At 40.2% G+C, this 10,265-nt stretch overlaps 1 protein-coding gene across 5 annotated transcripts; it reads left to right on the forward strand.

Annotated features, from left to right (window-relative positions):
* Nucleotides 1-568: 568 nt before the first annotated feature.
* On the forward strand, nucleotides 569-3,042 carry LOC134227777 (GILT-like protein 3). Of its 5 annotated transcripts, none has more exons than XM_062709455.1 (5): nucleotides 569-608; nucleotides 1,935-2,281; nucleotides 2,350-2,514; nucleotides 2,571-2,717; nucleotides 2,785-3,042. In XM_062709455.1, exons 1-5 carry the CDS (start codon nucleotides 584-586, stop codon nucleotides 2,896-2,898), a joined length of 798 nt encoding a protein of 265 aa, XP_062565439.1. In that variant the 5' UTR covers nucleotides 569-583; the 3' UTR covers nucleotides 2,899-3,042. The 5 variants fall into 5 exon arrangements, with proteins under 5 accessions (XP_062565439.1, XP_062565443.1, XP_062565440.1 ...); XM_062709459.1 differs by lacking the exon at nucleotides 569-608 and adding an exon at nucleotides 774-1,078 and having other exon boundaries at nucleotides 2,785-3,041; XM_062709456.1 differs by lacking the exon at nucleotides 569-608 and adding an exon at nucleotides 797-1,078 and having other exon boundaries at nucleotides 1,771-2,281; nucleotides 2,785-3,041.
* Nucleotides 3,043-10,265: the final 7,223 nt, after the last annotated feature.

Genomic DNA, 10,265 nt, shown 5'->3' on the forward strand with positions numbered 1-10,265 from the left:
GCTCTTTGTCGATTCGTCTCGCGTGCGACTTAAACGATCCGCATCGTTTCTGGATCATGAATTGATTAACCTATCGCAGCGGACAAGCGCCATCGGGCTAGCTGCTGGACTAATCGTATATTATATTCAGCTCGCTTCGGCGCAATCTCATTATAGAAATGTGAATGAAGCTACACTCTTGGCATGCTTTAGTCAATACAGGTTTGAAATGAAGATGTAAATGATAGCCAACTAAATACCATTTTTATTTTATTTTTTTAATTATTTTACTCGCTATCATCAAGATCCTGTGCACATTGTTCACAATAATTTGGACTAGATCAAATGAAATCAAGTTGTATGTGGAGCGATTCAAGCGTGTTCGTTCTAATACTAAAGTGCCAGACCAGTTCTAGCTATGAAATTGATCCCACTCGACTGAACTGGGCACTTTCTATGAAAGTTTCTTTCTCATGGGAAGAGATTAACTTTAAGCGCGTCTGAACAAAGTACCGGTTCTGTGTCCATCGCATTGCAAGCGGGAGGGTCAGTAGACGAGAAAAAAAACCAATATGTTGGCTTTTCATACACCGAAAACAAAACTATGAGCAGTCCATCTAGTTTGGAAGGTACCTTTCTCAAAGTGACATATTTGGCTATTTATACCAACAGATGTATTAGGGATATAAAAACTCGCATTATGAAACAAAAATGTATGAAATTTTGATTTTCAATAAAACAACCTGAACGGAACCGACATAATCCCTCAGTTGAACGCCCCATTCAAAAGATGAGAAAGAACAGCGTGGTTAAATATTCTATATGTGCGGTTGCTTGAAAGACTGAAGCAGAGGAGCGAGCAGAGCAAGATTAGTAACGTTCGATTGAGTCTGCAAGCAGCGGCGGCAGTTTCGGTTCGACCGTGGAGTTGAATCAGTGCGCGCGAAATTCTTCCGTTCGCCGAAGGGAGAAAGTGAGTTCGGAAGCTGGCCGCGGTGCACGGAATTCGACCCACGTTGATCGTATTTTGATTATCGGAGTGCATAAATCAATTTACATTCACTGCGAGGGACTGTGCCACTGGTGTTTGTTGGGCCTGGTACGAACGGCGAAACTCTGTGTGGGCGAAGGGCCATAGTGGTTATCCGCTTTGTGTGGTAGACTTGTTCGCGCATTTTTGGAGTCCTTACCATCGAATGGAAAATGAAATTGTATTGTAGAACAAAAGTTTGTTCAATTATATTTAACCTTTTATTTAAAGAAAAGTTTCGGAAGACATTATTGCTCTGAATATCTTACAGAAGAGGTCAGAATATGCTTATCTGTTTGTAGAATTACACGGAAACGAGAACTGATCTTGTTTTCAAAACTCACAGAAATGATTTACAAAAATAAATCATGAAACGATGCATACGTATAAATAAATTCAATAAGTTTCCCAATCGTAGTGATTTGTATCAATTATTATCAATCACTGTAACAGTTCTTGACCTCAAAGATGTTACGCTCCTACCGTGCTACATATTGGTGCTATGTACTAAATGATTAAGCCCGGAAGAATCATTTAATGTTAACCAATACATAGTAGAAGGATTTTTGGGAGTTTTAATGTGAGATTTGTATTTTCGCTGAACAAGTCTACCGCATTCATAAACAATTTTTTTTATTCACTTCCATTTCCTTTCTCACCATAACCGACTTTTATTATTACATATTATGATTCACGACCGCATTTCGCGGTGGGCTATTGGATATTGAAATTGATTGTTTTTCGTACGTGGCAACACACAGCAGCCATTCCATTCGGTCTACAACTCCACTCAATTCCATCATCCAGTGGGTTTCGGGAAAAGCGTGCTCCAGGTACTTCCGGGAGGCCATTTTTCACACTTCGCTTAATTCAATTTGGATTCCGTTTTCCCGTTGCCCACCCTGCCATCTAACCCCCGGGCAAGTGCGTGTAAGTATAATGAGCCCTCGCCCAAACAAACCGGTGACGAAATCGACGCCGATAATGACGCCGAGAACGATGATGATGATTGGGATTTTCTGGATGGCCATTATTTTCTCATTATCGGGAGGACAAGAAATTGATTCCGGCTCGGAATTGAACAAAGAATCGGTATCGAAGAGCAACGAAACGGTCGCTGGCAGCTCCAATGATGATAAATTACGAGTGACGATTTATTACGAAGCACTTTGCTACGACAGCATCTCATTTATCACAAATCAGCTTGCTCCGGCGTGGCAGAAGCATCGCGACCAGATGGACCTCAAGTTGGTCCCTTTCGGGAAGGCTTATGTGAGTCGTTGTTTTACGAGATCCGGTACCATAAAATAATGAGGTCCGAAATCCTTTCCTTCGTATAGATTGATGATTCCAACCCGGCTGATCCTGTTTATTACTGTCAGCATGGTCGTCGGGAGTGCAATCTCAACATCTTGCACGGCTGCATCCTGGCCAAATTGCCCTTGGAGAAAGCGTTCCCTGTGGTGGCATGTCTGATGAAGGGCACACGCACAACCTTCGATCAGGTAACACACAATGTAAAACATTTTGAAGTAATATTTACACTTTTCTGTAATCTTAGTGCATCAGCCGGAATAAATCGGTCAAGAAAGCAATTAAGGAATGTTCTCAAGGTCAAGAGGGAGCGCGGTTGTTCAAGGGCTATGAGGATGATACAAACAAAGTTGCAACACCATTGTCATTCGTCCCAACCATTGAGGTCGATGGGGTACGTTGAGATTAGAAGCGTCTGTAGAAAGTCAATTATAATTCATGCTTGTTCTTTTTAATTATAGGTCTACGATATCTTTGAACAGGATCGTTGGTTATACGGTTTTGAAAACAAGCTCAGAACGACATATGAGAAGAAAACCGGCAGGAGCTTAAAACAAAGTATTGTTGCTAACTAACTAGAAATTTAAGAGCTGCAATTACATTTAGATTTTTTTTTTATTTTTTATTACCGAGACTTTTAGCCCGAGGCTGGCTCGTCTCGAATACATAGGTCGACATATTATAATTAATAAAGCATATTTAACTCATATGAAACCAGGTCTACTTTAAGCAAAGTTTGGTTCCCTAAACTAAGAAGCGTTATTCCATTTTTATCAAGGAAACGATAAAACTAATCATCCTCGACTCGTCAGATTTTTCCGACTCAGAAATTTGAAATTTAAAAATGAAAAAATGTAGAACATACTTCTTTGGTATTTTAGGTCTAGATTGCTGTTCAAAATCAACTGGTATAATGTGCGTGTCATAAGACGAGTTTATACTATCCCATTTAGTTCCACCACTTGATTGTACCTTGACAGATACGTATTTCGACCTCAACAGTAAGGTCGTCTTCAGTGTCTCGTACTCGTACGAGTCAAGTACCTCGTACGGTTCCCAGGTACCTGCTTGACTGAAGAAGAAAGGGGAAAACGAAATCTAGCTCATCTATTTGACAAGAAAATCGTCCTTCAATCAAAGTTCAAGGTAATAGAACGCGAACTTGATCTACAAGGGACCGGAAAGTTTTCATCCAACCAGCCGATGAAGAGGGTCAGGTTGTCATCCCAGGACATGTAAGATTTTCAAAGTATCATGTTTGTTTGGTCGAACATGTTTGGCATTACGGCTTTCGATTCGATCTCGAAAACGATTTATTGTTTGAGTATGCTTCGGGAGGTACTAGAATATAGAGATGTTTTGGCATTATGAATACTCGATAGCACACTGGAAAAACGACTCAAGTCAAATGAAAAACGCTCGTCACCTTTATAGCTTTCGAATGTTGATCGAGAGGGATCTCTTGCTGAAAGTTTTTAACTATATTTGTTATTATTCCTGTACGTGAAGAGAATGAATGTTTTATTATTAAATCTCGAAGGAATGAATGTCATTAGTATACCTTCTTTTATTGCTTCCAGAATATTTATTATTGATTATCAAACTAAAGCCGAATTGGCTAGTGCAGTGCATTAAAATCTGCTCCATTCAGCTCGGTCCATGACTGCGTCGCCAACCACGCAGTCTGCGGAGGGTCCGCTAATCGTCCTCCACCTGATCGATCCACCTTGCTCGCTGTGCACCTCACCTTTTTGTTCCCGTCGGATCGTTGTAGAGAACCATTTTAACCGGATTACTGTCCGACATTCTTGTTACGTGTCCAGCCCACCGCAGTCTAACGATTTTCGCGGTGTGAACGATAGATGATTCTCCCAACAGCTGATGCAACTCGTGGTTCATTCTACGTACCGTCCGCCATCTGCACCCTGTGTGGCTTCAAATGGCCGGAGCGAAATGCGATGACAGCAGCTCTCCGTGAGTGCGTGTGCACGCCGAGGAGATCTGACAAGAAGAGGCCGAGTCATGGCTTGCAGTGCTAACCGATTGACACACTGAGATGTTAATGTATAATCACACCCTCAAACTTACTCAAACCCCACATTCCCCTTCTTCTCTCATAAAAAAGGCAAAAAATCCTCTAGCATAGGACGCAATGATTTTTCCTAAGTTATTTGCGCGAAACGAAGATGAACATTGATCATGTTGCATTTGAGGAACCGATTTATTCCTTTGAAAACTGAACTCCAAAATAAACTTTGTCTGAAAATCGTGGTATTTAATCGCAGAACCATGATTTGGAAGTCAATAGATTGTATCGTTTGTATTGTTTAGTACACGTAAAAAATTTAATGTTATTTATTATTAAGATTTCTACTACTTTTTTGCCAAAGCAGGCGTTTAATGATATGTATAAGAAAAAACTTATACATCGCATTAGTCACATACATTCCGAAAGTATTTTCGAATGTTTTTGCCATAACATATAAGGTTATTTTTTTACGTGTAGCTAGTGTTATGATATTGATCTCTCAAGAAACATATAGTGTAACGGTAATAAGCGTCACGCGGCCAAATGACATACACACTGTCTCCACTTATGCGCCAAGCAAGTTAGAGAATCTCCTTGCATGTGGACCAGCTCGTGTTAACCCGACTAGACTCTTCAGGGCGAGTCCCTTTTTTTAATCTCGGACCGTTCGTATCGCAATTTCCTATTTACACTACACTCACCAAAAAACAACGTCGAAACTAAGGGCGATTATGGAACGAGATAACGTAGAACAACTCATAGATAAGTTTCTGAACTTTTCTCTCGGCTTACTTTAAGACATTTTTTTGCGCATTCTCACAATAGTTTTATTCTATTCCCAGGCTAGATTGTTTACCCTAACTCATTTCTACCATAGTAGATTTACAACTAATCTTAAGACGTCTTCTTTCCATGCATGCTTCTTCATCTTGCGAACGAGTATTAATAGACAACAAAATTCTGACCTGCTTTTCCTTGTGGATAGCGACACCTGGAATTCCTTACGATGATAGTCGATTCGGCTTCTGGGGGCCCCCAACGATGTGTGTCTTTCCGGTTCGTAGCGGTCCCGGCACTTGGCGAGCCGTCGCCCAATCGTTACACACCGGTTCTCGTCGAAATATCGGAGCCTCGACTCACTCAGCGTTTCGCCACCAGGCGGTCTTCTCGACAGAGAAATATGAAACGTCACTACTCGTCGGACTCACAAACGTCACTACTCGTCGGTACAGTTGGATTCGACGTGAGGTTACCTGGTGTGCTCGGGATCTTGTAGATCCGGAGGGGATTCCCTTCAAGACCGTAGAACGCGATTCGTAGTTGGGATCTGAACAGCTCTTCCAAGGGGTGGAGTCCCTTTCGTTGGCCCGGAGAAGTGCAGGGCGAATACTGGCTCGACGACGAGGTAAACCTACAAGCCGCCGAGCTTCGGATTCACCTGAAGAACAGCAAGGCGTTGTGCTATTCTTTGCACCTCGTGGTGACACCTTCACTTGAAGGAAGTTGGTGTCCTTCAAGAAGATAGAATAATACCGTTCGCATTACAATCGTGGTTAGGGTTCAGTCATGCATGTGGTCTGATATAAAAATTTACCTTAGTCTTGAGGGAATAGTACTCGAGCGGTACTGCGGCTGCGGTACGACTCACTTTTAATAGCCTTCGTGTTTTTCTATAATTTAATTGGATTTTTAAACAATTCATTTTCCTATTTCTCGTAAAACTTCAAATCGAATACTCACTAGGATAAACGAATACTATTGCGCAAAGGGCCGTTCGTAAAGACTAAAACTTTTCCACTTGTCTCTTCAAAATCTAGATTTTATAAATAGTTTTTAGTTTTAACAATAATTCATCTTTATGATCAACTAACGGTCGCTAATATATTAGTTAATTTTAGGGTTTTTTTTCACTTGTTTCGCCGATCAAAAATGAACCGAGACTGATCCAGATCTTAAGCTAAACCGACGCGACTTGCCCATCGTTTGTTTTAAATTCTACTAGCTTTATGTACCCGGCCTTGCTCGGAATTGGCAGTTTGGTTTTCAGTTTTTTCACAATCAAAAAAAGATAAAACCAATTGGTCAACAGAGTAATTGTGTTAACTTATTAGCACTTCATCATTTGATTTAAAGAAGGCTTTTGGAAGCATTGACTGATCTTGAAAAAGAGATCGTTGGTTTGAATAGCCTTATTCCGGGCAAACGTCAATTGCTAAAGAAGGAAAAACATCCACCGATGCTTTATTCCGGGCAAACCCCCATTTTTAAAGAAGGGATCACACTCACCATTGCCTTATTCCGGGCAAATGCCTACTTTTAAAGAAGCAATCACATCCACCATCCAGAAGGAAACAAATGAATCATTGCTTTTCACTGGGCAAACCATGATTCCGATGAAGGGTAACAATTATCATTGTTCTATACCCAGCAAATGCATGCTTTCTATGAAAAGTTTTTCTGATGCTGTTCATAAATATTCCAAATGCCCTTCATGTCGAATGACCTTAGGCCAAATAGTGTGTGGCCTGCTTCATTCAGGGATATTTGAAAGGGATTTTAAATTGAGTCGTTTTCTAAACAATAACCAACCCCAATAACATCCCGCATTCCAAAAGTGTCTCACAGCCTCTCTATAATACTAAATTAATGATTTCGTGTGTGTTACTTCTACGTGAAGTTAAACGATTTACAATGATATGGAAATGCTAATATCATCTTCCAAACTTGGACGTACATGTTCATGATAGCATTAGAGGCGAAAGTATAGAATTGATAGTTCCGTTAGGATACGGCAGGCATGAAGAATGTTTTTATAGAAGTCGATTTGAAAGCGAGCGGAGGCAATATTTGTGATGGCACATATCAAATCGACCTTCCTTCTGCCAAGCTCCCGTATCCTAAGGGAACTATCCACACTATATTCTTCGCCCTATCATGAACATGTACGTCCAAGTTTAAAGATGATATTACATCATATCATAATAGTTTTGGGCAGAGATTATGTGTTTACAAATTTTGTGTGAATTGACCCATTCAGTAAAAAGGTATACTAAACTGTTCGTTTAATAAATATACCCTCTCTCTCATTCAGCTATGACACTCCCACCCAGTCTGATATAGTCTTCCTTAAACAGAGAATATGGGTTGCAAATGTGGTGGACATCGGTAAATGGGTTCAAAAGTTATGCTGAATTGACCGATAACTAAACAATACCCCTCTCTCACACCCTCCCTCTTTTAAAATGACCTACCCACATCCAGTAAAATTGTTTCCTTAGGACATACAATATTTGATACAAATTTGGTTCAAATCGGTCATTAGATTCAAGACTTACATTGAGTTGATCGATTGCTGAACAATACTTCTCCCCCCATACCCTCCCTCTTTAAAAGAGCATCCCTAACCACACTATCGTCGTCTCCTTAATATGAAGAATGTGTGTTCCAAATTTGGTTGAGAACGGCCAATGGGTTCAGAAGATACACTGAGTTGATCAATAGCTAAGCAATACCCCTCCCCGCACACCCTCCCTTTTTTTATAAACAGCAATCTTAACTCCCCTATCGTCGTCTCCTTAAGATAAAGAATGTGTGTTCCAAATTTGGTTGAAATCGGCCAAGGGGTTCAGAAGGTATACTGCGTTGTTTGATGACTAAGCAATACACCTCCCCACCACACCCTTCCCCTTTTCCAAAGAGCATCCCTAATCACCCATCATCGTCTCCCAAAGATAAAGAATGTGTGTTCCAAATTTGGTTGAAATCGGCCAAAGGGTTCAGAAGGTACACTGAGTTGATCGATGACTTAGCAATACCCCTCCTCCCACACGCTCCCCCTTTTCCAAAGAGCATCCCTAACCCCCATCGTCGTTTCCTTAAGATAAACAATGTGTGTTCCAAATTTGGTTGAAATCGGCCAAGGGGTTCAGAATTTACACTGAGTTGATCGATACCTTAGCAATACCCCTCCCCCCACACCCTCCCTCTTTTCCAAAGAGCATCCCTAACCTCCCTATCGTCGTCTCCTTAGGATAAAGAATGTGTGTTCCAAATTTGGTTGAAATCGGCCAACGGGTTCAGAAGGTACACTGAGCAGTGATTCGTACAGTACATTTTTGCTGCTATTATCACGTCACATTGTTTGTATCGGACAGAATGTTGCACAATATTCTCTTGTGACAATTACAGTGTTGTAGACACATGCCATTCATGGCAATGAATGTATTACCCGCGAGTCGTTCGTATCATATGACAATATTCGTGCCGCCCATGAATGTATCGCTATCTTTTATGATGGTAGTGCAAAATGAATGTTCTGAGCAGTCATAAAAGCTATGATGCTTAAAAAAAGGTAAATTAATAAACAATTTGTTTCGTTTGGCTGCTTTGAGGCCGCACACTTATTACGTAAAGGCTTATGGCGGGTGTGGTATGAACAAAAAATAATTTATAATGAACAATTTTTCATAGGGGAGGGGGCTCAAAACCCGGAGAATTCGCTTTCGTACTGAGTGTATCGTCATTTTATATCCCGAGTAATATTTCTCAAAACAATAAATCGTCAAACGATGAGACACTTCTTAGGGGAACTGTTCCGATCTCCATCTCACTGTACATATATCCATCTCATCGCTAAACAAAGAAATACGGCACCAAATTCGTCGCTTCTTTTTGTCAACATCACGCATGCTCACTGCTGAAAAAAATCACAAAAATAATAAACAAACCAAATTTCTTTCCATTGCTTTGTTTTTGATGGGATGGAAATAGGAGCTATGAGATGAAGTGTCGAACCGTTCCCCTATTTCTAGATATATTTCAAAAAAGCACCAAAAACCAATATAATAATAAAAAAAATTAGGCTCGTACCTATAATGTAATAAGTAATCTAATTTTCTTGGTTGATCCACATTTTTTATTTCAAAATTTTGATTTTTATTTTTGAAAACCCAGGTTGGGGAAACTGGGGTAATATGCACCCTCGGGGCAAAACGACCCATTTGCATTTTTGAATACATTCTCAGCAGTTTTTCCAGAGTATTTACTACAGCGCATGTAGTTCGGATCTTGAACTAGCGATCCAGTAGTAAACATTAATGAAAATATTCCTGGAACATCGCCGAATATGCTAAAGAGTAGTTTTGCCCAGGGGGTGCATAATACCCCATATAATTGCGTACCTTAAGGCGTTTACCGACGCTTGCTTTATTCATAGATAAATGATTGAAACGTTTGATGATCAAAGTTAATCAAACTGAAGAGTCAAAAAACTCCACAAAAACCCAGATTAATCCACCTACAGTGAGATTTCGACCCTTCCTTAGTTATAAGCAAATATTTCCAGACTCCAGTATTTAAAACGAGATAAAACTACTCAGCTTCCCACGGCGATTTACGATTGGTTTACGATTGCTGTGTATATGCAAATCAAGTTTTCATAATATTGTAATTATTGTTCATTTCGGGTGGTCAATACCCGGAAAATAGGAAATTTAACTTATAAGTCACACAATCCGCGTAAAAAAAGCACAAACAGCGAGCTCAGCGTATAATTAACTGCATTATTTTCAAATACTCAAATACAAATACAAATATTTAACTCCATTGGTAATGCATTCATCACCTTCAAAATTATATTCCATTCGTTTCATTTGTGACACATATTATGTCGCATGGAAAAATGTCACGGTAGCTCATGACTTTTTTTTCTGTCGTGCTACAATAATTTGTGTTACATGACCGTCACACATGCAGCACGTGACCATCAACAGATTTACAGTTCAAGACAGTACATTTTAATCCACTGACACTGAGTTGATTGATAAATAAGCAATACCTCTCCCCACCACACCCCCCTCCTTTTCAAAAGAGCATTCTTGACCCCCCGTCATCGTCTCCCTAAGATAAAAAATG

The sequence above is a fragment of the Armigeres subalbatus genome, chromosome 3 (assembly GCF_024139115.2).
Source record: "Armigeres subalbatus isolate Guangzhou_Male chromosome 3, GZ_Asu_2, whole genome shotgun sequence".
Taxonomy (NCBI): Eukaryota; Metazoa; Arthropoda; class Insecta; order Diptera; family Culicidae; genus Armigeres; species Armigeres subalbatus.

Coding starts and splice junctions, on each gene's coding strand:
- LOC134227777 (XM_062709455.1), top strand. CDS start 584: ATGAGCAGTCCATCTAGTTTGGAAG. Junction 2,282..2,349: donor TCCCTTTCGGGAAGGCTTAT/GTGAGTCGTTGT, acceptor TCCTTCGTATAG/ATTGATGATTCCAACCCGGC. Junction 2,718..2,784: donor CAACCATTGAGGTCGATGGG/GTACGTTGAGAT, acceptor TTTTAATTATAG/GTCTACGATATCTTTGAACA.